General features: G+C 37.9%; 2 protein-coding genes across 4 annotated transcripts; one reads left to right on the forward strand and one right to left on the reverse strand.

Moving 5' to 3' along the window:
- Positions 1-570: 570 nt before the first annotated feature.
- On the reverse strand, positions 571-15400 carry pnpla7b (patatin-like phospholipase domain containing 7b). 2 transcript variants are annotated; one of them, XM_079608503.1, is made up of 36 exons: positions 15256-15359; positions 14466-14506; positions 13109-13183; positions 12925-13009; positions 12653-12735; positions 12462-12550; positions 12228-12368; positions 11934-12093; positions 11741-11821; positions 11493-11621; positions 11072-11152; positions 10802-10967; positions 10592-10678; positions 10387-10472; positions 10116-10271; positions 9942-10019; positions 9649-9854; positions 9043-9174; positions 8771-8894; positions 8260-8373; positions 8109-8184; positions 7883-8035; positions 7727-7790; positions 6379-6547; positions 5968-6150; positions 4847-4965; positions 3806-3962; positions 3606-3722; positions 3433-3502; positions 3227-3343; positions 2822-2970; positions 2348-2500; positions 2154-2270; positions 1996-2077; positions 1782-1909; positions 571-1702 (listed from the first exon to the last, which is right to left on the reverse strand). In XM_079608503.1, the coding sequence occupies exons 2-36, from the start codon at positions 14502-14504 to the stop codon at positions 1634-1636; spliced, it is 4035 nt and encodes a 1344-aa protein (XP_079464629.1). In that variant the 5' UTR covers positions 14505-14506; positions 15256-15359; the 3' UTR covers positions 571-1633. The 2 variants fall into 2 exon arrangements, with proteins under 2 accessions (XP_079464629.1, XP_079464628.1); XM_079608502.1 differs by lacking the exon at positions 14466-14506 and having other exon boundaries at positions 15256-15400.
- On the forward strand, positions 14947-17114 carry mrpl41 (mitochondrial ribosomal protein L41). Of its 2 annotated transcripts, none has more exons than XM_079608508.1 (2): positions 14947-15084; positions 16571-17114. In XM_079608508.1, exon 2 carries the CDS (start codon positions 16596-16598, stop codon positions 17001-17003), a length of 408 nt encoding a protein of 135 aa, XP_079464634.1. In that variant the 5' UTR covers positions 14947-15084; positions 16571-16595; the 3' UTR covers positions 17004-17114. The 2 variants fall into 2 exon arrangements, with proteins under 2 accessions (XP_079464634.1, XP_079464633.1); XM_079608507.1 differs by lacking the exon at positions 14947-15084 and adding an exon at positions 15820-15936.
- Positions 17115-17146: the final 32 nt, after the last annotated feature.

The raw sequence follows: 17146 nt of genomic DNA on the forward strand, positions 1-17146 counted from the left end.
GGTTTTGGTGATCTCAAAACATGCAAGGCTTAAGCCTATTCCCAGACTGAGGCATTATTGAGCTGTTTTAAATGAAAGCAACTTGCACAGACATATCTTAAAATATGATACTTATTACAATACATATCTTAAAATATGTCAGTGCCATTGTTTTGTCTCAAGATGCACACCAGTAATGTTTTTTCCCCCCTAAAGCATTCTAACTTAACTAAGGCCTAATCCTGGCTTAATCTAAAGTTTGTGAAACCAGGCCATGCAGTGTCTCTTTTCTCAAATACATTTTTCATAAAGTATTCCCCAACACTGATCTGAAAACATTTTGTTTAATCTTAAGGCCTTGTCCAAGGTCCTGAAAGTAATTTTACACTGTCTGCCCCATTTTTGAGGAAGACACTAAAAAGTCCAGATATCTCATGTATCTCTCCTCTATTTTCACTTGTGGGACTCGTGTTTTCATAGTACAATGAAAACAAATCTCAAAAGATGAATATGCAAACGTATATCACGTGATGTGATATACTAGATATCTAGTATTAAACAATCAACCAAAAAAAAGTTTTTTTTTTTTTTTAAAGACAATTCTGAAACTTTTAATGAGCCAAAGAACACATAGCATTGCAAAAGACCATCAATTGCTTCAAAAACTTTACCTATAAGAATCAGAATATCTCTCACAGTAACATTTATTAGTTCATCATTCTCTCCTGATTCCACCATTTGAACAACATTCTCTAAAAGCTGACATTTCAAAGAAACAGACTTTCTTATGTCACTGCTTATAACTTCACTAACAAGATATTACAAAAAAGGTTATTTCACACAGTAAAACTGTTGAGGTTGCATTGACAGCTTGCATGAAAAACAAAGTTTTTCAAATATTATTGACCTTGTGTAATACTAAAAGTAAAGGCAAGAACAGACTTTATAGACTTTTATCAATTGTTACTGGAATCAGAGAGAGCTCAGTGCTGATTGATATCTAGGGCTCAATATGTTGACTTATTTATCATACTTTGGGAAATTAAAGGAATAAGAAGTAACATAATACTTGCTTTTTTTCCTATTAAGATCCTTTTCAAATGATCTGTTAGTTTCTAACAATTCAAGTTAAGGCAATACTGATAATGTCACTTGTTAAAATCCCCTTATACACCACCAGCCTCTTATGCTCACCAAGGCTACATTTATTAATCAAAAATACAATAAAAACAGTAATACTGTGATATATTATTACAATTTAAAAGAACTGTGATTTATCAAAGGTGCCCGTAAAGATATTTATAATGTTGCAAAATATTTCTATTTCAAATAAATTATATTCTTTCGAACTTTCTATTACCATGGTTTATATACCGGTATATACAGAACAACTGTTTTCAACATTGATAATAATAAGAAATGTGTCTTGAGGACCAAATTCAGCTTTGCCATCACAAGAATAAATCACATTTTAAATTGTAATTATATTTGACAATATTACTGTTTAGTGTATTTTCATTAAATAAATGCAGCCTTGATGAGTATAAGAGACTTTAAAAAATGATTCCAAACTTTTGATCATTAGTGTAAAGGCTCAAGGCTACTGTATATTAAACGAAATGATCAAACCCTCTTGAAAAAGAGGTATTTGAGGTCAGGTGGTATGATGGCTGCTGTGTTTGAGTGTTCCATGTCGCCTTGTCCTGATCTCCATGTCATCGTCCTGTTTCGAAGTTAAAAATCATTAATGTTATGATTAATCACACTAAAACATAACTAACACATGTTTGCAGTTATCTTACTGTATCAGCTGTATCTGCGGTCTCCTCCTCCTCTTCTTCATCTTCTGTATGCTCACTGTTTTGATTGGACAAATCGAAGTCTGACAGCACTGCATCTTCATCACAGTCAGTCTGGTACTCAGACTCCTCTGTGTGCGAGAGAATTTAAGAAACAACACAAAGATGAGTAAACGACATGGAAACGGGACATGTGTGAAGATGGTCTATTCCTCACCATCCACAATGGCCTGCTTCACTGGCTCTATTCTGGACACTATTTCAGCCAGATCGGTGAAAGAAGCGTTGGGACAGGTCACCTGAAGGACAGATCATCAGGAAATGAGTTTGTGAGGAAACAGGCTGATGCTGTGAAGCTCATTCAAAGCCCCTTACATTTGTGCTCCTAGATTTGTGGAATTCCTCTTGATGTTGGTCTTTGAGCATCGTCTCCCTCACCCCACTCCGACACCACACGTCAAACACGGTTTTCCCATGCAGGTAGCCAACATCCTGCAACACCAGAAAAGTCATTGCTGCAGTCAAACGAGGCAATAGAAGTTTCTATGAGAGGATGACAGGCCACTCACAGCAATCTCATCAAATTTGCCAAAATCCAATGTGCCATAGCGATCTATGGGTGGCCGAAGGTACTCGCAGTAGTCACTGTCTTTTACCAGCTCCAGTTGACGCACAGAACACACGTAGGCCAGACGGGTCTGAATCTCTGCCATGTTCAGCACCTAGAGGATACGAAGTCAAGAATAGCAAAAAAAATCATATTTTTTTGATGAAATAAAATCTATATCCAATGAATGCAAGAAGTAAAGTAATGAAGGGAAGCACTATTTTTTCATTTATAAGGGTTTCAAAAAAAGGAAAATTGTTCTTTTATATATACAGTATGTATATATATATATATATATATATATATATATATATTCTTTTTCTTTCTTTTTTACAGATATGTATACATACAGAAGTTTTAGGATTTTCCATACATTTTGTAAGAATGCATTACTGATAATCAATGCAATTGGAGGAAACGCAATAAGATATCTGACCTTCACTCTTTCTGTCAGCGGGTTCAAGCGTTTCCATAGCAACCACCATCCAGATAAAGAGTCTCCATAGTTAGTCAGATCGGTCTCATCCTGACTACCAACATCAACGGCAATCACCATCTTGGCCCCCAAGGAGCGAGCTGTGTCAGCTTTACAGATATTTACACTGTTAATGTTTAAAATATCTTAATGCTTTATAGTCTACATGTAGCAGTTTACAGTCAAGCAGTAAAATAAATTATAAACTATATGAGATTTGCTATAGTATAGCCATCTCTATGGGAGAGCCATCTCTATGGGAGTGTGCAAGCAGGTAAAATTTGTATATGTAATCCCTATAATAAACTGTAATTTTGCAATTGGCATCTCAATTTTGCAATGTAAGAGTACAATAGGACACTTAACCAGGTAGGTTATTGATGTAGCCTCCATCCATGAGCAAGTGCCCATCTTTAGGGTCACATAAAGGGGGAAGATATCCAGAGAGAGACATACTGGCACGCACATACCTCCACAGAGAGCCTAAAAAATAAAAATAAAAGAGTATACATGCTAAAATCTGTCACAAAAGATGAGATGGAGATGACAAGTTACAGAGAAAAAGTAGTAACCGTAAGTGTGCACTCTCATGGAGGAGGCAGTGATGTCTGTGGTGATGTTGAAATACGGGACCCAAAGGTCCTATCATAAAAAAAGAGATATGCACAAAGTTTAGACTTATTTAAGAATATGATATTTATATGCTTTTTTTTATAACAGCTTGTATTGTGCCAATAAATTGAACCTCAATCTGTTTGTCCTGGAAGACTGCACTAATGCTGGAGTTAAACGACGCTCCAGTAAACATGGATGTCACTGGGTAGGTCAAGTCTGTGATCTTCCTAAATATGGATCCAAAATTCTATTGTGCACAAAAAAAAGAAAGAAATCTCAATGATGGTTCTACATGTATGAATGTTAGTGTTCAGTGCTTAGGTGTCTCACCATGGCCCACTGGCGTGCCCTGACAGTCATACGACTGATGCTTCGCTCTTCAGCATAGAGCGCTCCTATCAAGGAACCGATGGAGGTGCCGCCAATCAGATCTACAGGGATCCCCGCCTCACTCAATGCCCGAATGATGCCCACCTGAGAGCAGCCTCTGTGCGTATAGTGTGGTTTCATATTCACACATGAGCTTAGAGTTCTTACAAGTGCATTGTGTGATATTAGTATCTTTTTTATAAAGCATTTTAAAGGTAAAGTGAGAATTTTTTCCATCTCTTATTCCAGTTTAATGTGTAAAAACAACTAACAGTCAGGCATTTTTAGGTTGATTTCCTCAAAGAGTGTGAACACTGATCTTGTGATGCTTGACTGATAAATGGCAGAGAAGGAAGAGCAAAAGGGGTGGCAGGAGGATTTGGGAAACCTATAATGATTATTATTATTAAATTTATCACTTCACCTTTAAACATACTTCAGTCTGTATAAAAAGATTTAAAAAGTCAAGATGACAAGCATATATGGTCACAGAAACACAAATATCTAAAACATGATATTCATATAATTCCAGTAACAGAATTACACAATTGAAAAATTAAGTTAAATTATGTGAAAGTAGATTAGACAGATTACACATTTTATGCCCCCTTATATATCATGTTTTGACCCACCTTTAAAAAGTCGCTGATTATGACTGAGAGCAGGCAGGGACAGAGAGTAGACAAAGAGTCGCTATCATCGAGAGACATGCTGAGGATGTGAACCCCAAAACATCACTAATGGGTTAGAAATTACTATATTATGATTAGATGATGGGCACAAAAAATTACAAGACACTTGTAATAGTAGTGCAAAGGATAAATACTTCAAGAGACCACTAAACTACAATGATTGAATAAGTACGGGGAAAATCAGTCAATGTTCCACTAATACCAACATGCTTTTACTAGATTATTCAAGTGAGAAATGTTGTTGGCACCAGGCCAGGTGGATTGAGGAGGAACAGAATTATTGGTAATAAAGGGGAAGACAGATTCGTACCTGGCTCCACCTCCTCCCAGCACCAGAGCGATAGCATTTCCTGTCAGGATCCGAGCCAGGCGCGAGAAGTCAGAATGCCGGTCGGGAGGCTTCTCAAATACACGCTGATACATCTCTCTCTGACAGGATGGGAGGAAAGTGGGAGTTTGCACGGATAAAAGATGAGAATGATTAGATTAGACACAGAAAATGATTTGAAGAACGTCCATGTTACATAAAATGAGATTGGATGGGAACCAGGGTCTGTATTTCAGAAACTTCCTATCTTGATTGACTTAAGATTTGAAAAGTTCTACTTCCTCAGTGAAGTTACTAAACTGATAGGATAACAGATAACTGAGATAGCATGTTTCCATAAACCCTCAGGTGCTGTCAAGTACAAAAAATTACTAAAATCACCATAAAATCTTCATAAAATAGTCACAATAGTAATGCGCCATGTTCTAAATCTTCTGAAGCCATATGAAAACTTTGCTTAAACAGTGTAAAATTCACTGCAAATCTTGCTTTAAAAACTTGCTTGACAGTGGTGGTCCACATTACCTGCTTTCATTAGGAAAGCTGCTTCATTTGATTATTTTAAGAAATTACTTAAAAAACACCTTTTTAATAGCGCTTTTAATTTATTCTCAGAATGAATGTACTATGTATTATGTATTGTTTTGCTTGTTTCATGTATTTGAGAATAAGAAAGGTGCATTATAAATAAATGTATTTTTATTAGCTATCATTGTATGGAAATCATGCATTCTGCTACATTATAAATAATATTCAAAAACAAAAATTGGTTAATTCCGCAAAAAAAGAAAAAAAGAAAGTCATACAGGTTTGGAAGACCTTAAAGGTGAGGAAATGTTAAGAATTTTTGTGTGAACTAACTATTATTCCTTGGCTATTATTAGAACTATTAATATATTAAAATATCATTTTGTGTAGAACTATTATTCTTGAATAGACTGGCCATCGATCCAAGGTGTTTCCCTGCCTATGGCCTGAGACTCCCGCAACCCTACATAGGACAAGTGGTTTGGGAAATGGATTTTCTATGGCTTGATATCAAGCCTCAGGCTTGATATAGGCATTCACATTTGCTAAAACAATAATAATGTTAGCACTGGTACCAGTTTGGGTAGACTCCTCCTGGAGAAGACCCTATGTGGACATGACAGGTGAAGATGTCTGGAGATCCAGCTGCGCATGTTGAGCCATTCTGCGGTTCCTCTGGGTGGAGGCCCGTCCTCACGGTGCAACAGGACCAACTGCTTCTGAGCTCTCACGGCACTGCTCTCCAGCATACGCTCCAGCTAATACCACAAACAAAGCCAAAAAGCTCAGTTTACCAAATAATTTCATAGAAATGCATGTGCAGAAATTAAATTGATTAATTTCATCATATTGGCCTTTGTGAGGCAATCCCCTCTATGTGAAATAAATAGTTAGGCTACTGATATGACTGGATTTGCATGCTTAAAATACTCTTCTAAAGTAGTATTTATATCTTTATTTACAAAACCTTTTTAATGACAAATCACCTCTCCCACAGTGGGCTCCTGTTCCCCCAGACCCACGATGATGATGCAGTCCGCCTGTCTGATGCAACGTTGAGTCCAAGGAGTCAGAGAACTGTCAGACTGATACAGAACAATCCGGTGGATGTCCTCTTGTTGACCCAACCAGCTTGACAAACGGTACTCATGAACACTGAAAAGGAAATAATAAAGTATATGAGCAGTAAATCACAGGATACAAAAATACAACGTCTGACTAATGTCACTAGAAAAAAAATTCTCGATTTCAATCTTAATTTGCATACTATCCATCTTAAATTGTATGCAATATTACAATTAGTGTGCCCCAAATCATAGTACATTGAAAATAGCATGTCAAAGATGCCTTGATATTTCCGGTGGGTTTCAGTGAACTTAAAGGAACACTACTTTTTTTGGAAATAGGTTCATTGTCCAACTCCCCTAGAGTTGAACAGTTGAGTTTTACCGTTTTCGAATCCATTCTACCATTCTGGGGGTCCGGCGGTAGCACTTTTAGCATAGCTTAGCATAGATCATTGAATCTGATTAGACCGTTAGCATCTCTCTCAAAAAAATGACCAAAGAGTTTTGATATTTTTCCTATTTAAAACTTGACTCTTCTGTAGTTACATCGTGTACTAAGACTGACAGAAAATGAAAAGTTGCGATTTTCTAGGCCAATATGACTAGGAACTATACTCTCATTCCTGCGTAATAATCAAGGAACTGTGCTGCCGTACCATGGGTGCAGCAGGCGCAATGATATTACGCAGCGCCTGAAAATAGTCCCCAGCTAGGTAATATCATTGCGGCTGCTGGTACGGCAGCACAGGTCCTTGATTATTACGCAGGAATGAGAGTATAGTTCCTAGTCATATCGGCTTAAAAAAAATATCGCAACTTTTCATTTTCTGTCGGTCTTAGTACACGATGTAACTACAGAAGAGTCAAGTTTTAAATAGGAAAAATATCGAAACTCTTTGGTCATTTTTTTGAGAGAGATGCTAACGGTCTAATCAGATTAAATTATCTATGTTAAGCTATGCTAAAAGTGCTACCGCCAGACCCCGAGAAAGGCTAAATGAATTCGAAAACGGTAAAACTCAACTGTTCAACTCTAGGGGAGTTGGAAAATGAGCCTATTTCCAAAAAAAGTAGTGTTCCTTTAAGAGTTAAGTAGGCCCAATTAATTATTTTTAAGGTAATGAATTTAGCAAGATGTTAACACCTAAATGCAAATGTTACAATGGAGTCTCCATTGTCATCCAAAATCAAGATGGCATACTGTTTTATTACCAGTGAGGTACACACTTTTAATGCATAGTATGCAAGTACTGTATGCAACTCTCACCTGTCCAAAGCTGCAACACCTAGGTGCTGTCTGATGATGTCACTGGTTAGAAGCAAAGTGGGGCCTAATAAAAACAAAATGAAGATAGTTACTTAAGACTTAGTATCAGGTTAACTTTGAGGAAAATTAAGGAGGGAAAGGAGACTAATAGCTGACCAATAGCACTGAGAGCATGTTGCAGCTCCAGCGTGAAGGCAGTCAAAGGCACTTCCTCAGAAACAGGCAGAATGGTGACTGTTGACAGATTAGCGGCTGGGTTTCCTGCTTCCCACTTGGGGTGTGTTGGGGTGTGAAAACCCAGGCTACGCACTGTGGAGATCATTAATGTTCATCAGGAAAAATACAAAACGCAAACACACACAAATGTTTCACAAACACACACCTGATAATGGATCATTCACTTGCTGCATGTTACCCAAGATTTTCTGCCCAAGAAGATGAATCAGACGAGTTACAACCTATGAAAGAGTGTAACATGTTAATATATATGCAATACAATATCATGAGATGTGTTAATGAGTGTATGGTCAAACCTGTGGGTATTTCCTCTTAATAGAGTTGAGAGCTCCCTCAGGCAGTTTGGCCAGTTCAGAGTCTCGGACTGCGTGGACTGTAGTGGCTCTGTTCAAATGAGTCAAAGTTTCCACCTAACACCAACACACATACTTTTAACAGATGGAAACTGCCACAGCATTTATTAAAAGACCTACAAAAAGTATTCAAAATAATTTTCTTTACTGTAATGAAATTCTTAGTAAAGCCTTTATAAATAGTCAACAGCCTATTACTTGCTATTGAAACTATGTAGAAGGTGGAATTAAAAGAAGATGAAATGATTTTTCTAAAGAGCATTTCATTGGATAAGTAAGTGTATATATGGCCTTGAATATGAGATGATTTCATCAATACTGTACATTTATATCTTATAAAAGTTTACTTTTAAAAGTACACTAGGATACAGATACAGAGACAAAAACTCCAGTCCTAGAAAACTAATAGAAAATTTGTTACATTCATTTACATACATATATTATTACTACTCACCACACCAATGAGGTCTCCCCGTCCATACTCTCCAGCAAGCTCTTTTTTCCCATCATCCTTCATGATGACCGAGCGCAAGCGGCCACTCAGAACAATGAAAGTGCTGTCTGACTTATCACCTTGTCTGAGAAAGAAAGAAAAAAAAGAAAAATGTATGTATTACATACAATAATTACATGCATTCTCGGGTTGTTACAACATCAAAGAGCAGAGCAGTGACCTGAGATATGTAGATCTGTAACTGAGAGATTGTATAGGAAAAGTGTGCTTACCTATAGACAGCCCGTCCAGCTTCCAGTGCCATCCAGTCCAGGGCAAAGTCAATCTGTCGGACGAAGGAGGAGACCCTCCGTACCACCGTGTGAGCTACATGTAACACCACTCGAGGCTCGACACGCATTATCCTAGAGTATCAGTTATACAGTTGACATGTTAATCAGGGTTCTGATATGCTGTACTTCATTTGATACAATTTTAAAGAAAATGTTTATATATCATTATTTTTTTATTTAAATTTATTTATTTTTTTGTATAATTATTTTTGATTTATGACCTACAAAGAAAAAAACTAAAGGTGATTAAATATGTTGAAAAAACCCAACACTAAAAAAAACTAAGAAGGTTTTAATAGACCAAAAGACAACCATGGGAAAAAAGACCTCATTGCTTGATATCTGTGCTTCATTTTCAGAAGCAATTTTATTAATAGCTTGTTACTCACTATAACTGCTAGAAAGTCTCAAATTATGATTTCCCCCTATTTTAATCAGTTGAGATGTGCATAATCATCTGATCATTGAATTTCCTCACAGCAGGCAGAGAGTACATTTGCTTGAATTTTCAATTGCCTTAAGTGAAATTTGGTGCACATCACATACTCATAGAAGTGTGCTTTGGAGATAGACAGGAAGCAGCAGTCACGATGAGCGCGCACAGAAAATATGAGAGGCTCTCCAGTGAGAACAGCCAGGTGGCCCACCATCTCTCCAGGGTGAGTCACAAAAAGGCATGTTTCATCTTCTCTGTCAATCTGTCTCTGGTACACATGAAGAGCTCCTGAGATGACAAACAGCACGCTCACATCCTGTCAAAGACACAAAGTAGAAATGGATTCATGTGTGAATTGAAATGGATAAATACAGAGGAGTCAAAGTGACGGGTAACTTCTTACCTGGTCTCCCTCACTTGCAACCACAGACCCCGCCTTAACTTGTCTCAGAGTCACCCTATCTTCCAGAAGACTGGAGTCCTGGAGCACAAAGTATTTTTATACTACTATGGCAATATTCCAAATAGTAATTAAACTTCTCACTTTAGTAGAACAATAGAATGAATGTGGCCTGACCTGAAGCTGTATAATCTTGAGCAAGTCCTTCTTGGCAGCTTGAAAAATGGCATTAACTTTACAGTGGTGAATGTGGCTGGAGTGACCTCCAGTGTCTGAGTAGTGAAACACAGCTGAAGGAGAATGTTGCAGAGTCACCGACTTCTTCCGAATAGACTTCAGACAGGAGGAAAGATAAACACACGCATGCAATGTACAGAATATGAACAAATATAAAAAAATACAACAATTTATGGCTTCTTGAATGTGTGATAGAATGATGCCAAGGTACCTTATGAATGACAATGGGACTTGAAGGGGCATTCTCTTTTGTAATGCTTGTTCTGTCAAAGGCCATATTGTGGTCAGGAGACCCAGCTGTAGGATAAGCACACGTTACCACACTCAAAACATGTTCATTATGAATGTATTCAAGCTAGGTAGGGATGCATGATATTTGGGGACCGAGTTACTATTGGGTATTTTGTAAAAACTACCATGTGCACTGTCAAAAGGGGTTGACAGTGAGCGAGACTTCCTGAATGAAGTGGTTGGACTTTCTGAACGAATGGGCTTCCCACCATCTGAAAACAAAAGAGCAAGTAAGACCCACAGGCTGTCTTATATCTCTTAGTATTATTAGGGTAATAATAGGAATATTTGAACAAAATTGTACTGGAAAGCCTGTCTAAGTATACACATCATACCCTCTCCTTTGTATATCTGACTTGTGTCATTGTAATGGTCAAAGGACCTCTGTGGGACTCTGTCAGACACTTCCTCAATCGTTTGTGATTGTCTGCGTAGTCCTTTGCCTGGATTGACCTCTCCTACAACACCAACCACTGACACCAGTGGAACAGCTTGACTTTCCTACATGATGTGACAGAAATAGACTATTCAACGTATGTACTGTAATAAATAGCCTACTGTAATAGTGTAAAATATTTTCTGTGATTTATAGATAAACATCTGACCGGATTGAAAAGTTCTGTGGTCAGGCCCAGATAGTTGTGAAGGGCAAGAAATGTAACTCTCTGAAGTCGCACCATGATAATCTAAAAAAAAAAAAAAAACATTAACAAAAAACTTTGTCCTGTCATATGTACAATAAACAAGTATTTCTAACAACTGATTTGACTGGAGTGTCATTTTGTCTTTTTTAGAAAAATACTGAAGTGTAATGGCTGCTGAAAATTCCGTTTTGTAATCACAGGAATAAATTACATTTTAAAACATAAACGTTTAAAACATACAATTTCACAATATTACTGTTTTTACTGTATTTGATAAAAATGCAGCCTTTGTGAGCATAAGAGGCTTCTTTTAAAACCTTTTTTTTTTTTTAGTTACGACCCCCACTTTTGACGGTAGTGTATATTAGGATTTAGATCACACCTGAACAACTCTGACTAGGGTCTCTGGGTATTTCTCGAAGACGGACTGGAAAGCCTGCGCAGGGAGGCGGAGAACAGTAGTTGGGGCTGCTGCTCTGGCTGAGACGGTTTTGTAGGGAGCTGGATATCCCTGTGGAATCCGGGTTTCAAATGTGAGACAGTTTAAAACTTCAGTGGGCATGAAAACAGGTCAAAATACAAACATTTGCATATCAGAGTGGGTAAAAAAAGAGGCCAGATGGGTTTTACAGTGATGACATCGAGGATGCTGAGAAGACTGTGAACACTGTCTCCGGGCAAAACGTGCTTCACCACAACCTCAGTCCCATCCTGAGTCAGAGAAAGAAAAATACGCTTAGTCATAAATTGGTACATCTCTATAACAGGCAGAACACAACCCAGTTTTCAGTAGTTTTCAATATTGAGACCGCTTGGGTCTTACACTCTCATGGATGCACAGATCAAGACGCCCATCCTGCACTACGAAGATGCTGTCATCGATGTCACCTGGGCGGAATAATCCTTCCCCTTGCTGCAGCTGCACAAACACCATATGTCGACACAGTTCCAGGAACAGAGGCTTCTCAAAATGACCCAGAACCCTGAGAAACAGAACATATCACAACTCATTAGGTGCTGAAAAACATTGCCAGATCATTAGACCTTGGAATCTGTGCTCTGTTAACTATGGAAATGAATCGATTGCTCTGGTAAGATGAAATGACAAGGTACCAACCTCACATTTTTCAGCATATACAGGACTTCAGAGGGCAGGTGAGAGCTCTGCATGTCAAATTCAGTCAGATCTGCTTCCAAGAGGGAAGGAGGAGGTTCTTTCGGTTGAAGGGTTGGTGGCTCCCTTCGGATACGCAGGATTCTGATCAAGAGATGGATAGGATGTTAAGATGCTTTGGTAGACATGGTTCGTTTAAAATGTGTGTTCGTTTTGCATCTGTGTATTTTCACATACTTGCGAGCTATTGACAGAACTTTTGTTCTTTTTCTGGTTCGCTTTTGAGATACTGGACCTGAGGTGGGTGGTGAGGACAAGGTCTGGACCTGAATGGCCACAAATAACAACACTGCAATTTCAAAATCATCACATGACTATCATGTTAACCACAGTTTTGTTGAGAGTAACACACTGGGAAGTTCTGGTACCTTCCTCATTATCTTCCTGCCATAAAACAGCACTTTGTCTCTTTTTCTGAAACGATATTTAGGACCTTCAGTTTGCTCTTCTCCTGGAAAATCAAAAGTAAAAAAGTTGGTTAAACACTCTAAAGAAATACTCAAAATATGAGGCATTATAAGACCTGACTATTTCACATTTTTCACACAACAGCTACATGCTATCTGTCTATATTATGCTTATTAAAACAAGTATAAACCCAGTGGTGAAAACACTCTAAACAATTATCTCACACACTCACCAGCCTTGTATCTTCTGTGCAGAAAAAAGGTAACAATACTGATAAGGGAAACTGCAACAGCAGCTCCAATCAACACACCAGTCCACTGTATTATGAAATGGGAACAAAAAAATGTATACACTTTGTCTGTAAGACAAACATTATGGACTATTGATTCAGTATAACATGTGGAATTGTCATATACCATGGTGGTCTGCAACTGATCCTCTATGAAGTTCTGCACCCGAGCTTTGATTTCACTCCCAGATGGCAGCACTGCCTAAAATCAACAAAAATGCAACCAAAATCATGATTATAAACCACACCTTACAGGAAAAGAGAGCCAGAGCAACTACAACGCAAAGGCAAAACGGCTAACATAAGGGTTACTGGTTCAACCTTAAGTGAGGTTGATCTGGGAAATGTGGAGTAATCAGATCTCACAGTCTTGCTCAATCATTGTTTCATTGTGTAAATCACAAGACTAATGCTTTTGGACAAAGTCCAGTTTAATCTAATGGTGTTCCCTTTAAATAGTGTAGGCCTACTGCAAGTGACTTTAGTAGTATAAATAGCATGGCTTTATTCATGTATTCATTCATTTACAGACACTCACTGATACACGTTCACTGGTGTTAGCTATTAGTTTAAAGGGGGTGGTAAAGTATGATTTCACTTTTCTAACTTTAGTTAGTGTGTAATGTTGCTGTTTGAGCATAAACAACATCTGCAAAGTTACAACACTCAAAGTTCAAAGCAAAGGAAGATATTTGCTTTTAAAGAAAAGGACTACAACAAACTGGTAGGGACTACACGACATTCCTCTCGGGTTAGTGACATCAGCAACCCTAAAATGTACATAAACCCCGCCCCCGGGAACACACAGTCCATGTTGAGAAGAGGAAAAGTTGTTGTTAGAATACATTTGTGAGTCAGCTCAAACTTTAGCATCCGTCTTTTCACATGCAAGAAAGTCACTCAGTGTGCATCTCACAACAGTTCCTATATGAGCGATTTATAGATTACCATGACAGAATATCCTAATTGAAGATAGTTAACTCCACATCAGCAACATAAATTCATCAGCTAACCATTCAGAGACTGTTGCATTCTACATGTTGTCACTTCTTCTTGAGTCTCTCAATCTTTGTCTGACTCCGTTTTAACATTAAAGGCAGAACAGTCATTTTAGTGTGTCTGTGTGAGGTAATCGCAGCTGCTAACACACACACACACACACACACACGCACACACACACACACACACACACACACACACACACACACACACACACACACACACACACACACACACACACACACACACACACACACACACACACACACACACACACACACACACGCTCTTGAAACCCCGCCCTCTGCAGCAGCTCATTTGCATTTAAAGGGCCAGGCACAAAACAGAGTGTTTTTGCAAACCCTCAAAAAGTGTTAACTTTAACATGCTATATAAAAATATCTGTGGGGTATTTTGAGCTAAAACTTCCCACACACTCTGGGGACATCAAAACTCGGCAATGGCTTCACCTTGAGATGTCTTACCGGAAATATACTGCACGTATCATCTTGTTCTTTATCCATATCTTCCAGATATGAGACAAACAGAAATAAACACATTTGACACAAATTGCAAATCTAATTTCATAATAGCTCAAAGTTCTTACAATATTCAATACATATTTAAGTGGCATCAAGCAATCTATAGGTACATGCTGAACCCTCAGAGATCCACGGTTAATTACAAGGTTAAAATAGTTGATATAATACCTTTTTCTACTAAATATGGGTTAAAATTTCATAAAATAGCAGCTCACGTTGCAATATATGTCATATACAACAACAACAAGTGTGAATGGAAAAATATGCTATTTGATTCTGGCCTGTTGAAAATGGCAGTGGTAGGGATTTTGTCAAAAACACCTGCAAGAACCTGAGTCAGGGAACCATCTGACACTGCCTGCCTTCTCTCAGTGCAATCTGACAGCATGCGGTGTTATTTATGAGACCTTTTACCAGAGGAAAAGTCAAACGCTCAACGCAGAGTGGTGACGCGAAAACTTTAATTTTAAGTGTGTTGCACCGAAAGGAAGAATATTGTTAATGAGAGTTTTGTTGGTTCAGGAGGAGCTGCATGACGGACGGACGTGGCTCTGGGTCAGAGGTAAACTCAGTTGTGTTGTTTACACTCAAGCCGCGGCTGTAAACACGCACTTGTAATCAAATAACGTTATCTTGCCAATCAGTGTAACTAACAAGATTGTAAAAACATTATTTCACTGTATAACGCTCAGATCCTGCGTGCAAATAATGTCCATGAATAAATGAAAAATACCTTTTGAACGGCGTTTCCAAACTCTGTTTTTGTCACTCTATGTACTTTAGAGTCTCCCAGGGATTCCATTCACAATGTCAGTCCCCCACCGACACACGTGTTGCCAGATCCTGTGAGAAAAACAATCTTCGCGGGCTGATTCATGCTCAAAATGAGCTTCATTTTTGGATTTGGAAGGATTATCAAGAAAGAAAAATGCCTTATCAATATATATATATATATATATATATATATATATATATATATATATATATATATATATATATATATATATATATTTTAAACTAAAATAAGTACAAATTAAGTTACTTATAAAACTAAATAAACTGTCCATTTCTCTCCGGTACACACCTATGAGGAATTTACGCGCATTTACGAATCGACGGTGGTGGGGCTAAGAAACAAACTATGCAAGCAATAATTATATATCTGCAGCATGTGACTGTCTGTTGGACATTTATCACCGTTTATGAGTAAACAAGCCCAAAGTATTTCATAACAAACGGACATGGCAACACTTCCGAGGACAGACTATGGAACAGACGTAGAGCCTGTAATCAATATTCGCTGCTCCTATTGGCTGTCTTCGTGCTGATCTGACCAATTACAGTTGATTTCTTTACTACGCTTAACGTGGGTATAGAGTGATCTTCGTGAACGCACAGTATCACACCGTTCAAGGTGAGTGTGGGTCTTTTTTAGTGATCTCTAAATTATATTTAAATACATTATACTTCATATGTTGCCAGCGACGTTTTCATTATTTTATTTTATGATTTTTAAAACGTGAATGCAGTGTACGATTTCAACCACACAACAGTGTATAGTATCTTCCATTCTTAATTTTGAACCAGCATTAACTTGAATGCAGTGAGACGACCTTCAAAAATATGATAGTGTTTTTAATTTTGTTGTCATTCTTCCTTATACAAAAATACATCTTTTTTTTTTTAAAGATGGCCGTTATTATTTATTATTGGTGGTGCTCTACCAACATACAAATGCACATGGAGTATTGTACTATAACAGCTAGTTTCTGCCCAAACATCATAATTACCACAGTTTTTTACTAATGTAAAATCAGTCAATGTTAATAGGATCTAACTCAAACAATAAGAAGGATTGCTTAATGCGGCACATGGGTGCCATAAATGCATTTTCATTGAAGTTACAGTAATTCAATTACAGAAGTGTTATGAAATTGTGTAACTTGCCATTACATTTACTGAAACAATGTTATGAGATTGTTTAAAATATAAATAAATTAAATAAATAATGTTATGGAGTTGTTTCAAATAAATTGATTTTGATACAGGTTGCTGCAGATAAATCATTCTTAAATGGGGGTGCTGTCAGCGCTGACGCGGGGGCTCGTGAGAGGAGCTGACAGAATGGCGGAGTTCACGAGCAAGCGTGGGCCCAGGACTTTCTACAAAAGCAGAGGCGCACGACCCACTGGAATCATCACCTCAAGCAGAAAGTTCATACCTGTACAGGCCATGGTACCAGAGTTTGTGGTGCCTAACCTGGAAGGATTTAGCCTGAAACCCTACGTGTCATACAAGACCCCAGCAGGGACAGAAGAGCCCATGACTCCAGAGAAGCTCTTCAGTCAGGTGGTGGCCCCACAGATCGAAAGAGACATTGAGGAAGGGGTTTTCAACGTGGACAATCTTGAGAAATACGGATTGGAGAAAACACAAGAGGGGAAGCTGTTCAAGCTGTATCCCAAGAACTTTGTTCGTTAGATGGAATTTTTGTTTCAGTGATTTGCAATGGACTGTAAACAAACTGGTTATGTTTTGTTAGAATTCTCCATGAACAGACATCATCTAAGATTAAAACCATTTCATACTTGACTCTTTATTAGGAAATTATTTAAAAAATGCCA

This window comes from Phoxinus phoxinus (assembly GCF_949152265.1).
Source record: "Phoxinus phoxinus genome assembly, chromosome: 3".
In the NCBI taxonomy this organism is placed as follows: domain Eukaryota; kingdom Metazoa; phylum Chordata; class Actinopteri; order Cypriniformes; family Leuciscidae; genus Phoxinus; species Phoxinus phoxinus.